The sequence below is a fragment of the Apteryx mantelli genome, chromosome 3 (genome assembly GCF_036417845.1).
Source record: "Apteryx mantelli isolate bAptMan1 chromosome 3, bAptMan1.hap1, whole genome shotgun sequence".
NCBI classification, from domain to species: Eukaryota; Metazoa; Chordata; class Aves; order Apterygiformes; family Apterygidae; genus Apteryx; species Apteryx mantelli.
In genome coordinates this window covers 16,779,021-16,806,684 of record NC_089980.1, presented here as the reverse complement: position 1 = coordinate 16,806,684, position 27,664 = coordinate 16,779,021, and the positions used below count along the sequence as shown (strand labels likewise).

General features: G+C 39.1%; 1 protein-coding gene and 1 long non-coding RNA gene across 4 annotated transcripts; both read right to left on the bottom strand.

Annotated features, from left to right (window-relative positions):
- Window positions 1–649: 649 nt before the first annotated feature.
- Window positions 650–3,652, bottom strand: LOC136991654 (uncharacterized). The gene is made up of 3 exons (XR_010883860.1): window positions 3,553–3,652; window positions 1,183–1,328; window positions 650–762 (listed from the first exon to the last, which is right to left on the bottom strand). It is a non-coding gene; the product is annotated as an uncharacterized lncRNA (long non-coding RNA).
- A 4,876-nt stretch (window positions 3,653–8,528) lies between these two features.
- C1D (C1D nuclear receptor corepressor) lies at window positions 8,529–23,174 on the bottom strand. 3 transcript variants are annotated; one of them, XM_067292767.1, is made up of 5 exons: window positions 23,105–23,174; window positions 13,934–14,080; window positions 12,490–12,556; window positions 11,922–11,977; window positions 8,529–9,076 (listed from the first exon to the last, which is right to left on the bottom strand). In XM_067292767.1, the coding sequence occupies exons 2-5, from the start codon at window positions 14,078–14,080 to the stop codon at window positions 8,900–8,902; spliced, it is 447 nt and encodes a 148-aa protein (XP_067148868.1). In that variant the 5' UTR covers window positions 23,105–23,174; the 3' UTR covers window positions 8,529–8,899. The 3 variants fall into 3 exon arrangements, with proteins under 3 accessions (XP_067148868.1, XP_067148869.1, XP_013817290.1); XM_067292768.1 differs by lacking the exon at window positions 23,105–23,174 and adding an exon at window positions 22,904–22,986; XM_013961836.2 differs by lacking the exon at window positions 23,105–23,174 and adding an exon at window positions 21,126–21,146.
- Between the last annotated feature and the right edge of the window lie 4,490 nt (window positions 23,175–27,664).

Below are 27,664 nucleotides of genomic sequence, written 5' to 3'. Positions count from 1 at the left end.
AAATGCTTGCCTCTCTTTAATTTATACAAATAAGCCAACCTACTAAAATAAAGAAGCATCAGATGAACTAAATAGGACAAAATGGCAAACTTTTAATCTCATAGTTGTCCTGTTCATTTTTCAGATGCCTTCCAAAACCAAACTTTAAGATGCATTCTTCAGTTACGTCAGAAAGAACTGCTCTGATATCTTAACAACACGGGGGCCACAGATGTGTTAACACAGTTCCAGCAAAGTCACTCGTTAACACCAGCTGAGAATCATCTCTTTTTTTTTCTGAGGTTGGTGGCACTTTGGCTCAGATGCTTGAATAGAATAAATTGTCACTAATCTTTGCCAGCTGAGGTAATGGCCCCTGAGGTTCCTGTGGCCAGCAGTCCACCTAATACATGCCTTGTGTTAAATGACTTTGAACCTCTGATCCTCTTTGGATGCAAATGAGCTTAACACTGTACATTAACTGAAGGCCTGGCTCAATTATGTCTTGGCTATTTGTGATGGGAATGGAAGTGCCATGGGGTCAGGAGACTCTTTGCTGTACTGAAATTCAGAAGTCACTGTAGGTAAGGTCAGAATCTGGCCTGTTCACCTTCCAAAAATCTGTGCAAGTAAATCTAAGGGCCAGATCTTCCCCTGGATTTTTCTGATAGTACAACTCACCTGGGTGGCAGGAGAGAAAAAGGGAGAAGTTCTTTCAAGCTTATTTTGTTCTTGTTAAGCATTTTAAGTGGGCCAAATCTCAATCTGGGTAGTTTGCCTTGGCTTCAAGAAAAAAAGACAAAGGGCACAATAAGGAACAGCTACATCTAGAAATATTAACCTATGCCCAGAAATGACTCATTTATCTACCACAGTCCTTTTGTGTAATCCTATATAAGGAATGAGGTTGAGTTCTTAGTCTTTAATGATATGACTGACTTCCAGAAAATAGGATATTTCATTCTATATGGCCCAAGAGCATCTCTATAAAGAATACATTAAATGAACCAGACTGCAGTCTCCATTTCACTAGCTCAAACCTGGAGCAGCTTCATAGCTTTGAAAAAATAACCAGACCAGCACACGTAACTCTTCTTTTCATTATGGTTTGAGCTGTGACAAACTACTTAAGTTTCAGATTTCTAATACATTCCACAGATTTAAACCAAACAGTGAAAAGAAGTACTCTTTCACTGAACTTACCTCTTAGGAAGGTGACACACTTGAATGAATTCTATTTAGTTAAACTGATGTGAAGTTGAAATAAGGAACTCCAGAGTGATCGTAGCATAAATTAATCATTTATATCTGAGAGCATCCTTAGGCTCCATCAACTTTCATTTTAGAATCTGAAACACAAAAAAGTTATCAATAAAGTTGTATCAGATCCGCAGTTCTGCAAATATAGTATGTTACAGCACCATGTCATCATCCATGATAAACTGACTTTAATTGCAGAGCCCATATTCCTCCCTAAGCTCCTTGTGGCTTCAAAACTGTGCTGGGGGCTCACTAATGCCGATGAGCATGTATGGGAAAGCTAGAACATACAGCAAACTAAGGGCCAATGTCTATTACGCAGTTTTCTGCGTTTTCTGTAGAGCCCTAATCCGGACAGATTTTCACTGGGATAACTTTTCTTTTTATTCTCCAGACTATGCATTTCAAGTTTTTACCTCAATGAAAGAGGGTTACAACCTTTAGAAAAACATGGTCAGAAGTCTTAGCTAACATTGGCAAAGCAACCTATACTTTACGAACCATGTTCTTGAGAATAACTGTAAGAATAACTGCTCAACCTTTCCAGGAAAAAAAGACAAAAACAGCCATGGCAGAGACCAAACATGAAAAAATCCAATGCAAATAGTTAAAAGTTGGCAAAGTAATAAACATCTGGAAACAGAACATTAAAATAAAAAGTTGAGGCACTTCGTGCAAGTATCAGTAGTAAGGCCTGTATATAATAAAGGGTAAACAAAGCTTAACAATTGCTGTCTATGTAGCAAGGAAGTGGCCCTTAAGTAACGGTCAAGTAAACTTCACTGGAGATCAGTGACTTTTTAGAATCGGCTAGATTTTAGTGCTGTTTTCATTACATAATGGATATACATGTTCATACCTATGTAAGGCCATATTCTCTGGTTTTTAGTGCTGGACTTTTGCTACTGAAAGTCTGATGAAATCATGAGTTAAATTGCCATAAAGGAATAGAGAATTAAACTTATGATGTTATTTGCAGTCTCTGACAGTGGCATTTCATTACCATGCACTTTCGATTCAGATATACACTGAGAGAGGAACTTACTGCCTTGCAGGAGATATGTAACGTTTACGTGGATGTGTAATGTGTACATACACGAACAGTACCTCATGCAATTAACTGCCTTGAGAAAACACTCTCTCCATGGAAACATTGCATGAGAAAACATGTTTTGTCTTGCACAGGAGTTGGAGAGTAGTTTTTTCAGCCCGCGGCAACAAATTAAAAAGACTGTTTATGCTATCCTACTTGACAATGTTTATTACTAGGCATTTCTATCTCTCACCTTTTAATAATGGGGACAGTGACTTTGTGGCTTTAAACAATGACTAATTTGTTCCCACAAGGCCACAAACACTCAAGTGACAAAGAAACATAAACATACTAGAAAACTGCAAGAAGAAAATACAATCTGAAACATGTTCATGAAAATGAGCATTCATATCAAATGGGAGAACATCAAAAACTGCTACTTTTTTGGCCAACTTCGGTGGTGTAGCTCAGCAACTGCCCATTTATTTTAACAGATTGTGCTGGTAAACAACAGCTAAGAACGCCCCTAGAACTCCTACTTATTTTACAGTCCATTTGCAAGTACAGCTGAGTTTCATTTCTTTCCTGCCTATTCTGAATCATTGCTGTTCAAGACATATCACCATGAATTTGAGTGATCCTTAGCTTGAAAATCATGTTGTTGATCTACTCTTTGGATATCTAGTTTAAGTACCTTTGAAATCACGGCTGTCTTAGTGTAAAGCTGGAACAACAAAGTGCTGAATTAGACCCATTTTCTATCACTTAATATAGGCTTTAAATTCCACCATGGAATGTGTCCGCACTAGATTGAGAAGAAGCCTCTTGGCAATACTGAATTATCATACTGAATTGCTTCCATCCATTTGCTGGGGCTGCCAAATTGAAATGATGCATGTCAAGGCAACACTACACTGAAAAGTAAAAGATAGCCTCTTAAATGTTCCATTTATAAAGCTTTTTATTCACAGTCAAATTTAGTAACCCCTCTGAAATATATCACTTTACAAAATTGATACCTTGCCATTACAAGATTTCCATGCCATATTCACTCAGCTTAGTAGTAAAAACAAGCTTTTGCTCTTTTCCCTTTGGTACAGCTGATGAAAACTGAGCAGTACAAGGTCTGCTTCTTAGATCACCAGCAGTAAGTATTCCACAGATCTCTAATCTTCTCCTACAGGGAAGGTTAGAAATCAGCAAAAGGCAAATCATTAGGTCTATCAGTAAAATATTACAAGTACCTCACATTGGAAAGCAGAAATTGAAAAAAGACATACTACTTTGGCCGAGGAAAGTAAGAGCGATCTGCAAAACACAAGCATTCAAGCAGGCTCTGGAACTCTTTCTGCAAGGAATAACATTCAAAGCGAATTAGCAAAAAGAAAACCTACAGTGTCACAGTGCAGAAGTTTAATGCATTTTTTTCCTCACAAGTGTCATAGATGATTCCAAAATAACAACTGGCTTTGTTTTATATATTATTTCCCCTAAACTGCTAAAGCCTAATCCATTTTTTTTTAAATTACATGCAAGTAAACTTGAAACTAAGAGACATATATGTGTAGTCTTTTTAACAAATGCCCTGTTTTGACATTTTTACATCTCAATTTATGACAAAGGAATAATCTTTCCATATTTGAGATGCAACCAGTTTCAGTTATTTTGGCCCTCTAGTCCGGAAAGTTAGTTTGGCTTGAAATTTGACAGATTCACTCTGTTGGAGAAGCAGAATATCTCTGCAAAGCCTCAAGATCATTTCTCCAATTATATTCAGACTTGCAGATGATAAAAATATTTAGCTGAAGTTAATTTTTCTTCAACTTGATTTGCATCAAAAATGGTTTGCTATTGTTTCCTTAGACTTTAACACTCCAAAGCAGTTAAACATTATTAACCAGCCATATACCACCAATGTACCTCCACTTTGGTTTCCAGTTGCAGACTGGAGTTTGCTGTTTGTGACTTCTGAAAGCCTTCCTGTAGCCAACAGCTGACCAAAACCTCAATCCAGGTAACCAAGGTCTCTTCTGGGGTTGCAGAACCAAAAGCCTGTCATTTACCATGGAGACCTGGAATTCCCTCTGCAGTTATAATGATCTCAGCCCACCAGTTAAAAAGTGGGGTTTGATCTCCCTCTTAATTCCAAGAAAATTCCTAATTCTGAGAAAATTAAGTTAATTTTTATACCTAGGCAACTAAAATCTTCTTCAACCTTTATCATATCATATAACTGTTTTGACGGGATTTCTAATGAAACTGTTACACTAACTTTTTGACAAGGCTTCATGGTAGTTTTGATTTTCAAAGCCAGGAAAAATAAGGATGACTTAATAAAATATCCACTTTTGTATAAAGAAGCATCAGTTCTCTGACGGCAGACCACTGAAGCAGTAGAAATGACAACCAGTATTGTGTTGGCTTCCCAAGTAGTCATGGTTAGTAAGAGTGGGAATTTTAAGTTCTAGTATGATTCCTCGTTTGTTTGCAACCACAGTAAACTCTCTGACGGAGAGAGAGGGAGAGAGAGGAAGAGAGAGATTTCTTCTAGGAGTAGACTTGTGGCAACTTTACACAACTGGGAGTGGACCCTAATTTCTAAGGCCAGAGACTTCCATTTTATGCTGTTAAAATTTCTTTACACCATTGGGACAGTTAATGACATTGGGTTATTCTCCCTGTGATATTCTTTGAGAAATATAGGAGGAGGGGGAAAAAAATCTTTCATTAGATAGTTAAGGATGCATCTAAGAAAAAGATGATTCACTGACTGAAAAAATACTTTGAATAGTAGGCTAGACACTTACTGTAAAGTCCTGAGCCATCAATTTGATAACTGAGTAATTTACTTTTCACATCCAACTGTAGCACTTCAATGAAGCTATCTGCTGCCAAGATAATTCAAGGGGCAAAGTCCATTAATATCAGTGGAAAATCTTCCACTGACTTTAAAGCAGATTGAGTCAAACCCCTACCATATAATGAACTCCAAACCATGCCAAGCACAGAGCTTCTCTGGCGCCCCCAAGAGCTGTTTGCTATTTTAATGTAGTTATTTAATGCTACCACGAGCGTGGCTTAAAAACTTGAGTTGTATTTTCATTTCTCTTTTAAAGTTTTGGGGGGTTTTTTGTAAGCTTGGGAAATTCCTCCAGCAACCTCATATCAAATTCATTATGGCTGCTAGCTTCCTGTGCTCTAAATCGTATCATCGCCTTCTTGGTACAAAGGCTAGAAAGCAAAAAGTCAGAAGAACAGCTATTAACAGCCTTAACTTTGACAAAATAAATACTGATACTGTTTTCACTTTTAAACTTAAAAACTTAAACACAAAACCTTCTAATTTTGACATCATTGATCAGCCTCTAATAAGTCCCACTACATACATATTTCTACCATAAATCAGAGTATTACACACTTTTCTCATTGCATTAGCTAAAAATATTCTCAGAAACAGCAATTTCGTTAGTATTTCTCTTAGGTGATGTTTCTAACTAATATTAATTACCCCTTAATATATTTCTAGCAAAATCAAGACAAAGCAGGGAGGAGCCAAACATACCTTAATGTTCTCTTTAAATATCTTAAGTTCATTAGTACTTTTATTTACTAACAATTTACTACTACAATGGCAATGCTTTGCATTACGTTAGCATATATGAGTGCAGAATTGGTATTTCTGCACTTAATTTCAGCACATACAGCAATGGGACTAGAAATCACCCAATGTTTTCCCTTCTTTCCAGCTCCCCTCCTCCCCCCCATTTCGCCTGTAGAGTTGTAGGGCTTATGCCATAGTATGGCATGCCAAGTATGGCTTATGCCCATTTATGCACGCAGCCGCTACAAGAACCATTCCTCTCAATGGCCTCTGATTTTGAGACAGGAAAGTTGTGAGGTACTTTTCATTCCAGTACTCACATAGCTTTTCCAGGGAGGAACTTTCACTAACAACATTTGGTCAGGTCACTTCATACTGGAGACCTCAGTAAAGTTAAATACCTATCTTGAAGTTTAGATGTTCCAAAAACACTCTAGTAATATAAAAAACAATTAGCACTCCTGATCTTGTATTTCAGGCCTCTGATAGGACTGTTACTGAACAAGATGCACATGGTGTTGCTCCTCAGTTTGTGGGGGATTTGTCTGGGTTATTTTCTTTATATTAAAAAAAGAAAAGCCACAAACCAGCCTTAGTCACCAAAACAACCATACTAAAGATACAAGCCTTAAAAGCTTACAAAGTTGTATTTGTTACATATGTATCAACTGCCCTTCCACAACTGCCAACTACCTGTGTGTAGTTAATTATACCAAAGACTGACTGCTATCTCCATACACTTTATAGCCTCAAGTTATTCTTGTGTAAACATTTACCAATGCAATCTGTGTACATTACTGAACATTGAATTATGGTCCTTTTTAGAAATTATCCTTTTAAAACAAAGGTTATAACTGAAGCATAATGTAATGGAAACATCCTGCAACTCCGTTTTAAGGAACAGCACTATGTGTAAATACATGCCAAGCTACTTGTTTCTTCAAGACAACGCCTCTAAGTTTAAGACATCACCTTCCAGAATATCCATATATAAATGCTTTTTGTGCCACTTCAGACTGCTTTTTATGCTGTTGTCTTCCCAGTTAGTTCAGAGGCTCTTTTTTACACAGGGATTAACTAGGGACAACTGTTAAGTGATCCAAAATGTGTGCATCGCCCAGGTCTGTGCAGACCTCTGTTTCTTATATGACTATCCACCATCTCACACAGAAGTAAAACTTCATGGTTTTGAGACTGACATTTCAAAGACCAAGCCTGGCACATGCAGACCTCTACACCCATGCAAAGTCCAAAAGTCTGTTTATAATAGTCCACAGCCATCATTTGCAGCGTCATGTTCAAAGGGTACATGACAGGACATACAGACTTCCAAATAAACTCTGCCCAAACCAACTGAGCACACCAAAAAGAACTGCTTTACAAGAGCACTACTGTCCTTGGTCAAGAATATCTGTTAGGTTTCTCAGGTTTAACCTTAAGCCCAAGAAGAAGACTCCTAGCAGCACTTTTGTTAGGCATAACTATGACATTAACATGTAGGAAAGAGGCATTCTCATTTTAGCTGTCATCTAGCAAATGTTTATGGGCCTTTGACATGCATACTTCGTGTGAGAAGTCCTGCGGTTTTGAAACAGCGAAGTTATGCACTTAGATGAACGTCTACACCTGCAAGATTTTTGTTAGCTGGACTGAAGGAATTACTATTTGTTCAAGGAGTTTATTAAACAAAAATGTGTAAATTCATACCTGTCACTGGAAAAGTTTCCAGAGATACACAATTATTTTTTTTAGTAAACTTTACTCTTTAACTTTAAATATGTATTTTTGAGTTGTCAATGATGAATCATTTTAGCACCTCATCAGTACCAGTCCATTGCAGATCATTCAACTTGTGGTATTGTAGATGTACTAGATTTATTAAACTATAAATTAACCATCTAGTATTGTCTAGATCCTTCACACTAACTACATTTCCCAAGCTGCTTTTGTAGATTGCTACCCAAACTGTATTCTGGTGAACTAAATTGTTTATCTTTTCTTCATAATTAGTTAGGGTACTGCTAATTGCTAGACAGCTTTTGGTTTGATACTTGAATTTTGATTTGCAGTGTACTTTATATATATATATATATATATATATATATATATACACACACACACACACACACACACACACATCTTCTCTCAAAGAAACTAACGCACCTCCTCTCCTAAATGACAAAGCTTCTTACTGCATCAGAGAATGCTATTTCTGAAACCCGCACTGGGGAAAGCAATGGATGACCACATTCCCCTCATCTCCATCTTACCAGTGCCAGCAGTAAGGGACAAGCACAGCCAGTCAAAATTCCAACCCATTTCCTGCACGTTATATTTCCTAACTGTTGTCCCCAGCCTGCTCCTTCATTTTGGCCCTACAGATCACCCTTCCAAGGTATCTGTTCTTTCCACTGACTAGACACAGGGGCTTAAAGTGGAATTCTGGCTCTTTTCTTGTGGCCCTTGAAATTCTGTTTTCTCAAAGGCATGCCATATATACCCTTACTTCTGTTGCATTCCGGTTCGGAGGCTGAAAAGGAAAGAGTTTAACATGGTGAATAAGTCTTACCAAACTCTACAAACACAGCATTTCATACAGCAATGTAATGAAAAAGTAAACATGGCTCTTTATATAAACACCACAGACTGGATAGCACTGTTTGATACTGTTTTAATATTTAGGATGTTAAATACATGTAAAAATTGTGTAAATCATTCAGCACTTAAAAAAAAAAAAAAGGAATTCCTAGGCATTAAAAGCAAAACATACCTACTATATATTATCAGCAAGATATTCATTATCATTTGGAGAATGAAGTGTTAATTTTCTAGCATCAAATAGCACTTTCAGATATAAAGTGATGACCTCAGTGACCAGTGTTCTGGACAAAATACAGTCCCATAAAACATTTTCAGTATAACCTAACCAAGATGTTGCTATACTGCACCTCTATAAGACGCATATAGTGTGCAAAACATTTTAAAAATTCTAGTCATCCCTGATTTATATAAGGGGAAATAAAAATTTAGTCCATCTTTCTCTTTTTTGCTTTAGCAGGAGTTTTGGAGGTAGGTTCATTTTCAGGGTTTGGTTCCCAGAGTGCATTTCTTACAAATCTAGAAGCTGCTCCTTTATCAAGTTTGGATGCTTTTTTCTTGTCTGCTATTTCTTTGACCTTGTTCATGTATGTTCTTATTCTCTCCTAGGAAAAAAAAAAGAAAAGAAAAAGTACAATATATTTCATGTTGTTCTCGCAAGATTGCTGCTAAAACAAAACCAATGAGAAGTTCTCCACATTGCTGCACATTTCTATAATACATAGGAAAAACAGTATCTGAATTTAAAGATTTCCGTTAAATTTATATCAGGCTCTTTGCAAACTTGAGGCTTTCCTTCTAGATTTTCTATCACAGGTAGTTACTGTACTAATATCTGTATGACATCCACTATCATAAAAATATGTAGAGTCTCCATCTTTATAGGACTTCATCTACAGTGAGCAAGAGAATTGTTCCTATCTTGCAAAATTAAGAAAAGCAAAATAGTAAACTCAATTTGGAGTTTGGCCTAAATAAAGATGGCAAAATGAAATCAGTTATTTCAATGGATATTTGATATATTTATAGAAGAATATGTCAGTCTACAGAATATCCAGGTAAAACCAAAAAGCATCTTTAACAAAATCAAAGACATTACAAGCATTAAATATGCAACTACACAGAAGTCCTGTGGTTAAGATCCTGAACTGGTTCATTGGTAAGTCCCCTCAAACTAGCTAAAGCAGCCTGATGAATTTCCAGCTGCACCAGAGGCTCCTTTTATGACCACAAATAACAAAAAGCCTGTTTCTACTGCCATTCCAAAAAATGAGGAAATACTTTTCCTTCTCCTCACCACAGCAATTCGGTGTCTAAGCTTGGATTCACCCCTGCTGAAGTATACCCTTCCAGCTTAACACCCTCACTCTGCACCTACTCATCCTCAGTCACTGGTGCAATCAATAAAGAAAATTACTTGGAGAGGGTAACTCAACTCCTCTAAGATGGGAGTCACCCTCTGTTAAGTGCCTGTTTCTCTCCACTGACTATAAAGGATACTTACAGTAATTCTGAAAAAATACATAGAAGTTAGTTTGATAGATTTCACACCTACATATTTAGCACAATATGGCCTTGAACTGTAAGGCCTTTAAGTGTTACTGTAATACAAACAATAAACAGCAGTAACACATATACAGTACTTTACCTGACACCCTAATTATAAATGTGGATTAACAAAACATATATGGATACTGATATAACTAGGTGCATGTTGATAATATGTAACCCACACATTTCTCACAGCGCCACTGACACCTTTTTTGAATATGGAACTTAAGTTCTAAACTACAGAACTAATTTTTCTTTCTCTATAGCCACCCTTATAAGCAACTGATTTTTCAAAATGTTGGCCACTTTTTCTGTATCAAAAAGATAGCTTTAACTAGGAGAGCTTTACAGTGTCTGAAATCATGATATGCTGTAGTATTTCTTTGGTTTTGACTTAGATGGCTAATGACAACAGATGGTAAACCTACACGTATCAACATTGGATAAAAGAGCTGACAGAAACATCAACAACATGACAAAAGAAATGAACTCTGATGGCTTGAATGCGAGTTTTATTAATGCAATTTGAATCCCTATATATTCCCAGTATGTACACAAGGACAGCAATTCTAAAAACAAAAAAATCGCAACAGAGCAATCTTTTTTAAGTCCCTTCCACATGAATAATATGAATATCATGTTGCTCCTGGAAGGAAGCAACATGCATTCATTCACCTTGATACATATAAAAGAAAAAGAGAACTGGATAAGAATCTAGCCTATGATCGTTCATTCATTCTTCAGAGTTAAAACCACTGGCAATTGTGAAGTAAAATGCCATAAAATATCTAAAGCAGGTGAGATACAGCTTATTTTTTGGTATAGCTATATACCAAAATATACTATATACTATAGGACAAACAAGAAACTGAAACCTCATGAAATATTAACTGATCCATTTTTTAATACACTACAGTCTAGACTACTGAAAAAAACATAAAATTAAAAATAGAAGTATTTTTGTTATTCAGACTAGCTTTACATATTTTTCAGTCCTATCTTTCATACCCCTAGTTACGTAAGGATTATGTTTAAGCCAAGTATTTTATGATTGCCCAGATTTAATATTTTCATTTATAAAGGAATTAAAATGGGCTGCTATTAAGTTTTGATTTCTATTTTTTCTTCAGGCTAAATGATCTGATTTTTTTAAGTCAGCAGAATTTTCAAGATAGCATACCTTCTATACTGTAGTCATGCATCTAAATGGAATATAAAGACAAACCTAAAAGATTTATTATAGGTTGTAAATATGTCACTAATGCAGAATTACTGGACAAAACACATACAACTGGTGCCAAAAAAGCTTTTAGCTTTGTTGCTGAACTGAATTCTTTACTGCTGAGAAAATGAATTAATGGAGCACTTGGAAGGGGGAGGGGGGCTCTTTCCCATCTTTGCTAGTAAATCAACCACACTATACTTTCAGAGTCATACAAAAGTAAGAAAAGGCAGCCTTAGAGATTAACATGATTCCAAGTATTTATAAGAAAAAACACCATACTGGAAGTTATAAATTATCATCAGACATGTAACATTTTTCCATTCAACAAACAAGTGAAAAGCTGCTCTGTTCAGAATCCATTTCTCAAACAAAGGTGGGGAAAAGGAAAGATAAGATGACACCATTTATCTTCTTGTTCTTTTCCAATTTCAGCAGGCTCTACAACTTTGCTTTAAACAGTGCTGTTTGGAACTAAAAATATGACTTTCTTAATTTAGAGAAAGAACCCAGCAGACCATATGAATAGGCACTTATATAACACCGTGTAGTATATGCATGCTATTATGGCAACACATCCATTTTTAAATGTAGATTTAAATACAAGTTTACTTATACAAGAGTTTACTGCCCTGGGTAAGTACAACATTGCAATGCAAACAGTGCAAGAATCTTACCAGTTCTTGTTTCACTGGATGCTCCTTTGGATTTATTCCTTGAGTAGCCAAGTACACTAAGAGAGGAAAACATGTTTCATTGAAAGGAAGGCTGTGATGACTAAGGGCCCAACTAATCAGTCACATAGGCAGACTGTAGTTTCCACATAACACCGTTAATAAGCGTTACCTGTACTGAGTAGTATCTGAAACTACTGAACTATTCCTGATCAAATATTGCAGTTAAAAATCTAGCATGGTTAGATTTTCTGTCCCTATGAGAAGGACAGAAAAGACTCCCAAGGCAAAGAGAAACATCCTGATGCAGGTACCAAAAAAAAAAAATAGGAAAAAAAAAATATATATTAAAAAAAAAAAAAATCAGCCTACGTAATTACCAATTTTTGTTTTGGAATTTCAATATCAGTTACCCTGATCTAAGAATAGCAATAATTTTGATTCTCGAGGTAACTACAAGTTTTTAATTATTTGGCTATGGAATATGATTATTTTACGTTTGCAGTTGTCCAGAAACTAGTGTTCAAATGACTGTGATAAATACTGCATTTTCTTCCCACCACATACTCACCCCAGAACATCGAATTTAACGCATAGGCTGAAACCAAATCCAGCTTTGCTTGCTCAAGAGGCTCTAACTAAAATGGAAAAAAAAAAATCATTTACTGCCACATTTAAGCAAGACATACACAGATTCAGTAGTATGCACGTTTTATAATTGTATCTGTTACAAACACATTTGCCCACAAACTGAACAAGCATATTTTTGCAACACAATTTCACTGAGACCATGTCTATGCCTGCTTCCCTGCCATCACAGAACCATTTCCTCCTGTCCAAGTATTCATATCATTTTCCCAGCTTAATATTAAATATCACAGTCCGATATGGCCAAAAGCACAAAATCTCTTTGCGTGTAGCTCTTAGACTACTGCTCCAAAGGGCAGGAAGAAGTCCCCATTTTTCTACAAAAACTTAATTCAGAACAGTTTTTGCTATCATCAGAAGAAAAAAAATCCCTAAAGACATAAAAAACTAAAAGCTCAAATGTAAGTATAGTATGCTATAAGCAACGGACACGAACACTGCACGTATTAGATCGTGTGTTCAACGCATGCTGGAATACTTAGGGCTGTACAGCAAAGGAAGAAGAAAGGTAATGAGATCTTTTTTTCCCTTGACTGTCAAAGTCAATTTATTGTTTTAGTCCTATAGGATTTCCAGAAACTCTGATAACATCATTGTACAGCTCACCAGTTCTAACATGGATACTGTCAAAAGACTGGTGTTGTCAAGACTGTTTTCTTCATAACTTATTTGTGTTAGAAATCCTCAGAGGATAAAGAAGTTCCTCTATATCTTAGCTTTTTCTTGCCCCAAAGAAAGAAATCACATGTCTGCTTTTAAATGTTAAAAGATAGAGAGGCTTGTATGAGGTCTTTAGGCAGTACCTTGCTCTGTCTTTATGTCCAGGGGAAAAAATAAATAAATAAATAAATAAAATGTTTTGCAGACTTCTGCTTATAACATAGCTAGAGGAGACAGCTCAATTGTTCAAGCACCAAATTCGGCAAGTCTAGACTCCTGGAATCAGAAGATCAGTTCTCATTGCTGCCAATTCACCTTTATATCCTTCCCAGGTAAACTGAATTCCATGAAGTTCGTTGTGAAAGGCCTCTTAGACAAAACGGTGAACGAGCTATCCCTTCTGGAAAAGCATTCAGCATGCACTGCCAGGAAGGCTAATAAGCTAGAATGCCCTTTACCTAAATGACTCACTGTTAGGGTCATCATTTTTCAGCTTGGAAGAGCATACATTTCATTGTTTAGTTTCTAAGACCCTCTAGATATCCTAGAAGTGTAAGAATTTCAAATATTAGGTATCAAGGGTAAGAAGTGTCATATTTGTTATTTGTCTGTTCAGTGTTAGCCTAAGAAGCCCCTTTATTTAAGTCAGGGTTCCCAGGTGCTCCTGTATTAATAACAGAAATCTTGTCAAAAGTAAGATTATTTACCTTTTGGAGAAGCTCACTCCTGGAAACGGACATCATTGTCTCCAGCATCTCATCTACAGAAACAAGAGATTTTTCAAATGCTGCGAGATAATCGTGGATTTCAGTGGGGTAATCTTCCATATTAATATCATCTTCTGACATTTCCATCTGGAAAGAAGGAGCAAAACTAATAATCATTTTCATTAACTCTCTAGGTAGAGAAAAGACTATTTTAAAATATGAAGTATTAACATTTATTCCTTACGCATAATAAGAAATGCCTACTTTTAAAGAGTTCTAGAAGGTAATGTCAATAGTCAAGCGGTTAAAGGTACTACAATTTCAGGGATACATCCTGACTGCTGTGCAAAATGTCACTAAGGAAATCTAGAAATGGCATGACAATAGCACCCAACCTTGAAGCACTCTCAAAACAGTATTTAGCTTTTATGGTCTGTGATAGAAAGAAATTATTTGCATGTTTGAAAGAACTGCTCTATAAATTGCAATATAAGGAGCTACATCAAGTAGCAGGCAGAACACTAAAAAAAGGGATATGGCTTGTTCTGTCTTAGGAGCAGACATGACTTCAGCTTTAAAATGGTTATGCAGCACCAGTTACATCAGGATCAGTTTTAACTTCCAATCCTAAATTTAGGAGTTTGTCCGAGAAGTTTCTTGTAAACCCTGTATCCAGTTTTCTGGATTCTCTATGGGCCATTATAATCTGCAATATAACTTTACAAAGCTGAGTTTATTCTGGGATTTCAGAATACTGTGAAAATCTTGTAGACACATCTGCACACAGTAACTGTGAGATCAGCAAAGATGTGAAAAATCCCATAGCACACTTTTTCTGATCCCAGCACCCATGGTACCATGGCCTGGAAGTAGCCATGCCACATCTGGCTGCTGGCTTACAACTGAGATCTTTAACTCCCCAAGACAATAAGCTATTTATGATTTGAGAGGAATTAATGTTACTTAAAGCCAAGTTATTTTCTACAACTTCTACTGACGGAGCAACCATTTTTTGAATGTTGTAAGGAAAGAAGAGAAAACAAAAAAATCCTTTTCCTGCCCATTTGGTGGGCTCTATCAAGAACAGCAGGAGCACCTGGATCACCGTAGTCCCTTTATTCGGGGTCGCTGTGATAATCTCACCCCCAACTGCTGAGTACAGAGGGCAGGAGCATCAGCTGGAAAAACTGCACTTTGAAAATTTGATCTATGAACACCATGGCACATGGCAAGCATAAATGGCAGGGAAACAGCAAACATCTGTCACACCACTGGAGTTTGTTTTAGATGAAGATTTGATCTTTTCCTGGCAAGAGCATGGTTTGTGTGAGGGAGGTTTCTATTTATTGTGTCTGCTAGAGGTCAAACAGGAGCAAGATGGGTGGAGCTCCTCTACTCAAGCTTGCCTGCAACTCCAGTTGTTAGCGCACCAGAGCAACCCTGAAAATAGGATCACCTATTTAACAAGCACAGTTTCACTGCTGCTGTTTGCGTGGTTTAGAATTACAATCCCACTCAGCTGCTTGACCTTTCGTACTGGTCAGAGCCGTTTTTCAGACCGAGTGCAGAACTGCAGTGCTAACCTTGGTGGGTTGAATGTACATATAAATGTACAAATGTGCATATAAATTCACATATGTGTAGGCCATTTCAGTCAGCTGCAGCACACCTAAGCAAGAAAGCTGAGCTGAACTTGCAAGATGCTGCCCACAGGAAGGTGAAATATCAATACAATCATGTCTGTTATTAATGACAATATTGTTTGTGTTCAGTTCTGTCCTGGCCACCTGCATTATAATAAGCCTCGTTAGGTTGATTTTTAGTCATAGTCCAGCAACTCTGTTGTTAACTTCTAGTCATATAATAAAGCAAAAAGAAATATTCAAAGCAACTGAAGAAACTAGATTTTACCAGTTGTTAATACAGCTAAACCTGGTTGGAAGGTGGCTGTCAACAGAGGTTTACTATACTTATGCACACAGGAGAGAGAGATAATCCAGACCAACACTCATCCTCAATGTTTACCATCACCTACAATACTTAATCTACTGCGGTCTTAATTTGATGGACGTGTGTGAACAGAGTGATACATTCCAACTTTTCTCCCATCCTCTATCAGGACAGCCAAAACTGGCAACAGCAGGAAAAACCTCCAACCAACTCCCGCAGCAGAAATGTGTTACTGCTCACAACTGACTCTGGCTATTTTAGTGCAGTTGCAATGATAAACAGTCACTGGAGCATGTATACATTCTGAAGGATGAGATGAAGAAAAGGAAGATAGAGAGAAAGATAACAAACGTAGTCCAAAATAATTTTTCTACTATTGCTGTCTCATGAACCAGAAAATCAAGTTCGCCCTCGTATCACGCGGTATTTACTCGTCCCTGACAAGTAGCAAGGAAGGGGAAAAACGCAGCAGCCCTCAGTGGGACAGAGCTGCAGGTTAACCGGTGTACGGTGCTCCTCGCTGAGAGGTCTGCTCCCTCTGCCCAGCGAGGGGGCACGATTTCTTGAGCTTTTGTGCTCTTCTGTTCATTTCAACAGGAACTAGCGAGTTCCTCCTCCCGCTGCAGAGGGACCACTCTCTCCTCATTGGACTCTTGTTCCAGCATTACTAATCTCCGAACAGGATATGTTACAGTGCTTGCACATGCCAACAATAAGGCAGCGGATAGCTTAAAATAGTTTTGATAACGTTAAATCAACAAGAATAAACTTACACTACATTAGAAAATACGCGTGCCAGACCTTCCGCAAAACACTGCCAAAATCAACACACAGGCTGCACATTCACACCTGCAGAATGACAGCGCCACAGATGGGAGGAACTAAGACCACATCAGTGACTCCGTATATTAGAGAGAGAGAGAGATATATATATCTCTAAAGGCAATACCGCCCTCAATCCTTATGTTACTAAACCGCAAACAAGTTTATCTCAAAGTTCTACAAGTAGTTTTCTATGTATTTTGAACAAGCAGAAACTTACTCAGTTCCTGAAATGGTTTTTTACTACGTTTGGGTTTTTTTGCTGGATTTGCTGACTCTCGGCCACATTTTGTCACAGAGATCCCACTTAAAAAAATTAAGGATATTACAAATATTCAGATAAGTGAGGATACGAAAATATTTGTTGGGTAAGCATGTTAATAATGGGGAGGCTGGGGGGAATAAGGGTAAGAGTATTTCCATTATTAAGTACTAGATAAACAAGACAGAAAGGATAATTTGTGGTTGTGTGCATGATGATAATACTTCATACCATCTTTAATTTTGGGAACGCAAAGGAAAGTTCACAACCTATAATCATAAAATAGAAGAGAAAAGGGGCTAATTTGATTAAGGACACTGAGGTGAACAAACAGTGATGAAAAATGTGATATGACTTCATAACATCAATCTACCAGACACAACTTTCCCTTTTAACCCTGAGCTTAAAAAAATGCCATGCAGCTTTGGGGAAAGCAGCCTGGGGGGGGAAGGGGGGGGAGTATTTGAGGAAGAAAAGGACTGTAAGTCATAAACCAAACTATTTTCATGAGAAAACCGATTATTTGCATTTAAGTCTGATCAAGAAAAACATTGTAAAATGAGTTTACACAGGTGGTAATTCTCACTTATTCAGAAACATCACCACATTTACGTAAACTTCTGCTTAGAAAACAAGGAGCATACTGTTTTCTCTCCAGTCAATGTAGCACAAACCAGAGCAAGGAGTACACTCAGCCTTCAAAAGGGGAAGGGAGAGAAAGATGGGACATTACGAGCCACACAAAGGACACAAACATGAAGATAAAGAACGAGAAAGAGAAAAGATGTCATCGTCTGCAGACTATATAGAAAGGACTAACTGGGTGACAATCAGAAGCAGTTTACCATAGTGCTAATGTGGCTATTGATCTAATATATGATCCACCTAAATTCTGGGTTGAGGAAGTTTTTATTTAAACAAAAACAGATGACTGTGCACAACACAACAAGCAAGGTTAGACCTTTGTCCTAAATCTTTGCATTTATCTTTCAGGAGAAAGAGCAGAACTCTGCAGACTCATTGCAACAAGAGCAAGCCCATGACTGGCGTACAAAGGTAAGAAAGGGAAAGAGGGAAAGAGCACAATTTCCAGGTGGCTCTGTGAATACTCTCTGAATATATCCTGTGCTTTAACACAAGGCTTAGGAAGCAATTGCCAGCCCTCACCAGCTGGCTTAAAAACAAACCTCTCCTTCCCATCTCTGCCCCCCTCTTCCCTCACCGCCCCTCAGCCAAACCTGTATCTGTCATCTTGCAAGATACAAACTCTGTTTAGGCACTGGGTACTTCTGTATGAGATTTTGTTGAAGACACATACAGTAAGTAATGGACACTACGTGCATATATCAAAGTGGCAACAGCAGACACTAAGAAGACAGAGCTGAAAAATGTGATATGTGAAATATTTCCACGTAGCACACAAACAGAAGACAATAGTAGTTTACCATCCTTAGTTCCTCTTAATATTGCGGCACAATTGAGAATTCACATTAACTCTTATCTATTGACGCGCTAGGCGGCCTTCAACATCTTCATATTGAGCTCAGATCTTATATTTTTTCATGTTACTTACTTAGGAAAAAAACACAGATTCACTTTCCTTCTTTTCATGGATATTTATAGCTATGCAAAGAAAACACCAAACAAACCTACAAACTTTTGATTAGGGAATATAACGTTCTCTCAAATTGAAGTCAAATGCATTAGCAACATCAGTATAACAAACCATCTCTGCCAGCTCCTGAAGAATGGCACTGGCCTAGTCCTCCCCCTTTGAGTTCTGACTCACACCCTGTAGCGAACGTACCTGATGTGCAAGAGAAGCAGAACGTGTCCCTTCTGCTCTTACACTGCAGTTCACTGTTGCAGTAATAGGCTAGCAGAGCAACAGGAACAAGCATCTTAAATTACCACAGCTAAAGCTACCAGAAATCATAACGATAAGCCCTTAGATTACAGATCTCTTTCAGGCAGAGAAATCCATTTTGTTCCATGTTTGCAAACTGCCAAGTACAATAGGTGCTGATCTGTGACAGAGACTCCCCAGCATTATTGCTGTATAATAAAAGAACTTAGCTGCTAACCATTACTGTGTCCACGGATCTGTTTTGCTGTTAATACCCTCCAAGGCAACTTGGGGCGGCTGGAGAGCACATCCAGCACAATCATTCAGAGCGCTCTTGAAACGTCAACTCACAATGATGTTTACAAGAAAGATTTCCGTTGCAAAAGCTACCATTACTACCATGAAATACCAAGTATACACCAACCAGCTTATCTTGATCCCCTTAAAATTATCCTACATCAAGCTACAACAGTTACGCAATACACTCTTCACACTGCATTACAAATTGGCAACAGCCAAGCAATCATTTTTAATACTGCCTTCAAAGTTAGGCTCCAGTCAGCATCCCTAAGTGCACTGAAGAACCCTACAAAACTGCTCACAGCCATCAGGCTCTTGCTGATGCCACTAACATAAATCCTCTTCAGCCTTTGAGGATTTGCAAGGTTTTCTTTTTTTTTTTCCCTCCTTTCTTAAAGATCAAATTTTAAAGGGAAGGATAATATTTTTGAAGCTCAGTTACACTTCAGCCCATGGGTGACATCACATGAGGAATTAGATATCCCATCTTGGCTTAAAGCAACCCATACTCACTGCAGCCCCATCCATATCCACATAAACCAGCTCTGGTTTAAACTTTCAGCTTCATGTGCGTGATTCCTAAAACATTTTTTATTCTCCAAGCAGTAGCATCAGCTGTCCCAGATTCTGCATCTTCACTGACATAGTCGTTTCCTCTCCTGAACAAATCCAAAACACACTGGCTCAAATCTGTCAGTAGATCTGTCAGCAAGTACGATGATCAAACTAGCTGTCTTTAGGTATGTCCAGAACACTTCCTGGTGAGAGGTTTTTGTAAAACCTCTCACATTCCAAGTATGTTAGCATAGCTCAGTTGAAGACTGAGGCTTTAAAATGGTGTTAAATTTCTAAGTCTAAACTATTCTCTAAAATAGAATACCCAGCAAGAACTTGTTGTACAGCAAAACTTGCGTAAAAGAGCTTACACTGTCAGGCTGGATGAGACGCAGTACCTCTGCATTTTCAATATTTTTTCCATTCGTGACACAAACCAGTACTAAATACTTCCATCCAAACAAATTCATAGTGAACAGAAAATAATCTGCCTCCAGGCTACAGCTGAAATACACTCTGAATCATGGAGTTTACTACCTCTTCCAAACTTTGCTGCCACTATCCACTGGTATCAGTGCCATAAACACCCAGAAATATAGCTACAGGGTTTTTTTAATCTTTGTAAACTGCTGGCCTCATTTGTTTCCTTTGGCCACTAGTGCCACAGTGTGTGAAGAAGTACTTCCTTTCATTGGAATTTAATTTTCTATATTTATGCTTCATGCAGTGCCCTCCTCCACTGTTTCGAACAGCAACTGCAATCTATTTTTTTCTATTATTTGATCATTTTACTCTTTGTTCAACTATTAGATGTACATTTACCTATTTATTGGTTGGACATAATGTAATTACTGTGGGATGGCAGTGTTGCGTTCTAGGCATCAGCAAACAGTCTTGATGCAGGAGAAAACAGTGGGGAAAATCTCTTCTCTTTACCTATCCTCTAAATAGAATTTAACAATTGATAACAAAAAGACGGCAAACAGTCATCAAAGAGAAAGGATGTGGAAAAACACAGAAGTGAGGAAATAATAGAAAAATTGACTGGGGACATGGAATTCTCACAGGGGAAAAATGGAATAAGAGGACACTGCTGGGAGCAGAATAGAAATTCATTCTGGCCTGGCACAGGAAGAAAGGGAATGGCAGTGACCACAGCCTGACGCAGAAGGGAGGACAAAGAACAGGGAGAATATACGAAGCAGGGAAACCAGAGGCCTGGGCAGACAGATTTCCCAGCACAGAAAAATGAAGTTCATACAGAACACCGTGCATGGGGAACACTGCCTATGCCAACAGGTAAATAAATGCAGTTTGTACTCCCGAACAAAGGTCCAGCAAAACATCCCATAGCAAGCCTGCATGAAGAATGGAGAAAAGCAACTAATTACAAACAAAAGCAGTAAAGTCTGCAACCTCAAAGCTTTCATGATATTACCATGTCTCATTTGCATCACCTCTAAATTTAACAATATCAAGCTTCTCTCTCTTGTTACTCCTCAGTCACCTTTGTTTCTTCTTTCTGTACTGTCTTCTCCAGCTCCGATTCTGCAGTATCTACCTGGAGGCGCAGTGACCAGTACTAGTCCAGTGCACTGTTTATTTACAGGAATTGATGTTTTTGTGTTTTGTTCACCATTCCATATACATCCTATGATTTTTGTACTGCTGCCATCAAAAACCAACCAACCCACCCTTTGGTAAACGCTGGTATTTCCTATGTAAAGCAGATCAGCTGTGCACATGTGAGGAACTGACTCTAAAAATCTTGCAACCACTTCAAAGAGAAATGTGCTTATGAAAATAGTTTGTATGATTTCTGCAAATTATTCAGAACACCTGCATTTCTGATAAGAAGCCTAAAAACCCTCTAAAAAGCACTTTTATGTTCAAGTTTTTCATATTCTGGAGTATAGCCTTGCATTAAATGCTTTCATTTCTTTAGCAAGGATAACATTGCTACAGGATTAGCAATATCCAAATATTTTAGACTAAAATTGTTATATTTTTCAAACTAGGAAACATTCCAGACACCTTTCAATTTTGAACTATTTCACAACCAAGTCTTCGTATTTCTGTGTGTCTCAAAAATGAGGCCTTTTAATTAGCATAACCTAAAGTTTAATTTCTGAGTTAAAGTGCCTTAGTTGCTAGCAGCAGCTAAGTTTGAAGTCAGAATGCTGTGACAAAGTGAGAGAATCATAACAAGATCCAAGTTACTACTAAGTTACTCTTGCTTAATAATTTTAAGTATCATCGGCCTTTCTGTCAAAGAGTGTTACTGAACTATTTTAGCTATGGCCTGTATATGGAAACTATATCTTCTCTTTAGAAAACAGGCTCTTCTTGCAACAACTACTTCCAAGTTCTCAAGGTTCCTAGAGTTGCAACATGGTTTTACTGATTTTTAATAGGAACTTAACCTTTTACTGCCTAAAGAACAACCATCCTCAAGGTATGACTCCAGCTGAAAAGCTTTTATTTACCTGAGTAACTAAATCAGTCACGCTCTAAACTGGGCCAGTGCTCACTAAGTCTGTACTGCACACAACTCAACCCTTAGTTCTGGGAAGTCATGGAAGCCTTCACACGTCTGAAACCACAACAGAACAATTTGGACTGTGATGTTGGTTCACAGCCCACTGAAAGCAGTTTAGTTCCCTGGCCATGCACAGGTTCCTCGATCACATGCACACCAGGTGAGGTAGATACGATGGCAAAGCAAGGACTTCTCAATGGCTCACGACCACTATCTCCTATTCTAACACCTCTTTGTGAAAGAGGAAACGTATTTTAATATCTAACCCCTGATTTCTCAAAGGCATTGGTCACAAAACGTCCAAGAGGATTTCTAAGAATCTCTGAAGACCCAGGCATGAATGCTTAAGGCACACAGCTGTACTTTGATACTAGCTTTTTCTGCGAGCACCACCCCTTCACCCGTTTGTAACGGTCAGAAATCTTACACGGGCAACACACTCGTGAAGTTTATTAAGAGGCTCTTTTTCCCTCGCGATCTGATTACGCTTGCAACTGCCCCCCCCCCAAGCGAGGGGAGAGCTGTATGTCCCTTCCCCAGGCCTGCACCACCACCCCAGGAGCCGCTCGCGGCCCCGCTCCGCCCCAGCGCCTGGCTGGCACCTACCCAAAACGCTGCCTTAACGCCGCCTCTGCCCCGCCGGGTCGCGAGCCCCACCAACCGCCACCCCGCCGCCGGGCCGCGAGCCCCACCAACCGCCGCGGCAGGGGGCAGCGCGAGCGGCTGCCGCGCTACAGCCGCCCCAGCCCAGCGGCTGCGCGAGGCACCCCGAGCCGTATCACCGGGGGGTGGGGTGGGGGGGGCCGCGGACGAGCCCATGTGCGGGCCTCCGGGGGGGGGGGGGGTGACCAGCCCGCCCCGCACGCGGGATCGCGACGAAGGAGGAGCCGCTCTTACCTCCGGGCGGGCGGGCGGCCCAGCCCTGGGCGCTCCGCGTGGAAGGCGCGCATGCGCGGTGCCGCGGGAAGGTGGGGGGAGAGGGAAGAGCGGGAGGGGGCGGGGCCTCGGGGAGGCCCGCCTTCCGGCGCGCGGCGGTGACGTCTGTGGCGGAGCCGTTGGGCGCGAGGGCGGTTGGGCGCTGGGGGCGGCAGGTTGTTGCTCGCAGACCTTACTCAGCGCTTTGTATATTCACAGTATATGGCCAGACGGTGATAGGATATAGCCAGCAGCGATAGTCTCTTGCATCTGTTGCAGAAAGAATTCGGCCCGCTCTTCTAGGGTAAAAAACACTCTTGAGCAGCCAGCTCGTTTAGGTGGAGGAGGAATACATGAGGCACGGCTCTGGTACGGTATATTGCTCCCAGGCACTTGCAGTTTCATCCTAGAAAAAGGAAGGCGCAAACTGGCTTTGGAAAGCTGGAGGCTTTGATGCGGGTGCTTTCTGTATGGAGGTTGTGAGACCTGCCCTGTTTTTACTGAGCATTCTCGGGGCTTGTGTCCAGCTGGGAGCGAGGTTGCCCGTCTCCACCTCACTGCTGAGTGAGGGTGAGTTTCTAATGTCATTATTGGTTCTAGTTCCCATAGTGTTTCTCCTCAAGATTTCAGCAAATAAAGGAGGGCTCAAAATACAGTGGATTATTGTTTCACCAGTGTGACCACTTGTTGAGTGGAAGACTGTGTAAACACATCTGTGTCTCCCAAAGATTTAATCCACATTTTATAGATTACATTCTGATAAATAATAAAGGTAAAACAGAAGTCAGTATCCACATCAAAAGTCTTGGAGCTACTAGCCAAAGACGTCTTTGGTCTACCTTCTGTTCACAGTTGCATCTGAAGCTTACTGTAGCTGCAGTCTGCAGCCTGCACCCTACAAGGCAGATTAAGATAGGATCATTGGAGTCATTCAGTGTGGTTGAGGATAGTCTGTTCTCAACTATAGGTTATGCAGAAGTGTATGTGGCTGATTAAGTCATGGCTGGTTGCCTGAAGAGAATGTGCTGAGCTGCCTCACTCAGCATCAGTGTTTCAGGAGGGAGAGAAAAACAGGTTGAGTTTGAAGAAGGGGGAGGTCAAGGCTGGGGAGAGTGTCCGGAGGAATGTATTTATAGGGGGAACAGGACTAGAAGTTTGGGGTGCATTTAGGCCTTATTGAGCAACAAGACATTTCTGTGATCCTTCAATGCAATTTAAAACATTGCATAAATGAGCTTCCTTTTAGTAGGCTGGTTAACATCTAAGTGCTATATTATGTCTATTTTAATTAAATCAGTATGAACTGCAAATAAGAGTCTTTCTCCCTACCCCCACTTGGAAACATATGTAAAGATCTTCAGATGGAGTAATTACTTGTTTGCATTTTGTCATCTCCTTTTCCTCCAGGAGATTTAGAGGTCTGGGTTTTCAGTGTCAAACAAAAATGGCTGAAAAAATAATACAATGTTTTTTGTAACAATAATCCTGAAAGCAGCAAATTTAGGGTTTCTGTAAGAGCCTTTTGGTTGTATGCAAAATGTACATAAGGATAGTAGAGCCACTGGGGAAGGGAATTATGTCCCTCTTCTCTGCTAATATTGTATTGTTATAATATAATCTGTTTCACCAAACTTTTCATAACTATTTCTTATTTTTAAACAACACAGTCCAAATTATTTTACCTCATTCATTTTTACTAGTAAAACTACAGAATTATGCACTGTAGATAGCAAGGGAATTTAGAGAGAGGTTTTGGTTATAAAATTCAGAAACGTGACTGCAAAACAGTCTGAAGTGTAACAAAGAAATTGCAAGACCTAAACTCCTCAATAAAATAATAGTTTGCACTTCCAGAGTCCCAAGGGTATGAGCACAGGCCTTACAACACTTTAAACCTGTTCAGTTCATTCTTACCTCTGTATTCACACATTACAGGTTGGGAAATACAGAGAAGGAAACTGATTGTTAGACTAACTGATTTACCAAATGGTACATAGGAAGTTTCTGCCAGCATCAGATTTCCTAGACCCAATACTGTGTTTCAATTACAAGATGAAAGGAAATGATGTATGTATAGCATAAATGCAGTACAGGTTCAGCTATGGGTATTTAATGATCATACAGTGTAGCTCTTTGTCTCCTTCTAGTGGCTTACATTTGTTACAGGTTTGCTGCTGGCTCCAAACTAGTACACATTTATGGTTTTGTTCAGGTAACGAGTTCCTGTTCTTAGTGTCATAGGTCTTGGAATTTCTTAAGGCAGTTCAGCCAGAAGGTTGCTAGGCATATAAGCATTCATTTTTCTGCTTAGAATGGCTATGTTGCTTATTTGGCTTTCAAGAGCAGGAAATGAGGAGTTGAGGATTTACCTTTATCCCAGTCAAAATCTGACTGAAATACAGCTCATATAATTCAATTGTTTTATGTTGGTGCCACTCTGATAGCATATTATGATTTTATGTGTAGCTATCTATCCAAAATTTATCCATGAAAAGCTGTGCTGCTATCTGGTACTTAATGGAAGCTATTTAATTTGAGAGGCCTATGAATGATTATTGATTTTTCTCTATCATTCCCAAACCAACAGAAAACAATTCTAAATGTTTCCTTCAAAATAGCCAGTGACAGGCACCTTTAACATAATTACTCCTTTATTATGATTCATCTGATTCACTATACAAACTATATATTGACTCCTCCAGAGTCAATGTTCATTGCAGAGCAGACATTTAGGCCAAATCCTGTAGTCTTGACCCCACTGGAAATATTGTGCTTACAGGTAAGCAGAGGATTTCTGTTCTAAAGTCTCTTCCAGCATTCTCATCAGGACTATAATTCTATATGATAGGCAAGTTTGCTTTATTCAAGGCATGCATTAATATTTTATCAGTGTATTATTAAAAATCTTGAGATTATGAAATGCTGAACAGCCTCAACTCTTCACCTTGGAGGGTCAGGCCTACAGATGTCATTGAAAAGAAAGCTTCTTGTTACATGAAAAGAATGAGGAATTACACCTTAACTAAATTAACAGAACCTTTTTGGTAGATAGATACATTTCTAAGCAGCATTTTCAGTTAAAAAGTGAGAGTGCTCTCTTAACTAGCATATCAAGGATAGTGATATTGATGGGATTTTTAAGTAATAGCCAGACCTTAGCTTTCCAAGCATGAAGGAAACCACAGGCCTCAACATCAGCAGAAGCTCATTGTGTCCAGTGGCTGCATGAGAGGCCATTGCTACCAATTACAAGTAAATTGTCATTGTGCATTGGACTAAGCACAAGGTTTTTACTCCACTTGAGTGAAAATCAAAGCTTCAGAAAAACACAAATTTTGTATAGTCCGTATATCAGCCCTCTGTGCACAAAGTGCCTTATTCCCTCAGACATCCCCACTGCTAAATTCTGAAACTATGTGAACTGCAGCAGGGGAAAAAGCTGTTCAATTGCAGTCCATTTGGACTTTTTGTCCAAATTCTCTTTTATTTTCTGCTCCCTCTAATGTATGTTAAGTCCTCAATGTTGTTCCTGTGGTTTGAAAGACAGGACAGACTGACAACACAGAGCCTCACAGACTCACAGTCACTAGAACATAAACAGTAGAAGTCAGTAAGAAACAGCCCAAGACAGCCATCTCGGCATGAAGAAAGAACCATTCAGGTGGGACTCTTTCCGCAACTATTAGGATTCCTAGTTTAGTCAATCCGTCCTTCTGTCCTTTCTAGTTAATTTAACAAAACAGCAGCAGCAGCAGCAGCAGCAGTGCCTGTGCGCATTATGAAAGATCAGCAAGGTTGTTCATGAAAAATAAGATGCATGACAAGTAAGATCTTCCACCAGTTTGGCTGGTACAATACTTCAGCTGCACACAGGTCTGCTTGTTGGATTGAGATGAAGGCTCCCATAGGGCTCCAAGTCCTCGGAAAATTTGCTTCACTTTCTTGGCAAAATCTGGTAATTGCTTGGGGGGAAGGGAGCGCACATGGTACCTCAAACAGTCTGTCTTTGAATGATTTTGTTAACCCTGAAAGTGTTACACACAAAGCCCCCGCACAGTAAGGCCTATAAGGAAAGATCATCCGGGGTGCCTTGAAAATGGCGAGTGTAACCTATGTTCAAGTCAAGTTTTGCTGTTGCAGATGACTTAAAAATCTCATCCCAGCAAAAATATGCATTTCTACTTCTGATTACTGCAGCCTGGGTAATGCTAGGCACCACAGCCTGAAGTACAGCCCTGGGGTGGCAAATCCAGCTGCCAGAAGTGCTTCCACTGAAAAACCCTGTGGAGATGTTCACACTGAAGACAAGAGAAACCAAAAACTAGCCTGGATTCTTCTGCTCTGAATCGGGTGTGAATGCAAATAAACATGCTAGAAGCTGCTTCTAACAAAATGGTTAATGAATCATTGGCGGGATAAAAATACAGATGCTAAAATCAGAAAAAATATTTCTTCATCATCTGTTTGTGACCAAAAGCAAAAGGTGGTTGTAATAGGCAGCTATAGTCATTCTAAGGGAGAAACAAAGAGATGGCATTGCTT

Bases quoted from the DNA above. Each gene is read 5' to 3' on its own strand.
- C1D (XM_067292767.1), bottom strand. From the start codon at position 14,080: ATGGAAATGTCAGAAGATGATATTAATATGGAAGATTACCCCACTGAA. The intron at 12,557-13,933 runs GTAAATAATCTT...TTTCCATTTTAG, and splicing joins GGAGTGAGCTTCTCCAAAAG to TTAGAGCCTCTTGAGCAAGC. The intron at 11,978-12,489 runs GTGAGTATGTGG...TTCCTCTCTTAG, and splicing joins GTTAAATTCGATGTTCTGGG to TGTACTTGGCTACTCAAGGA.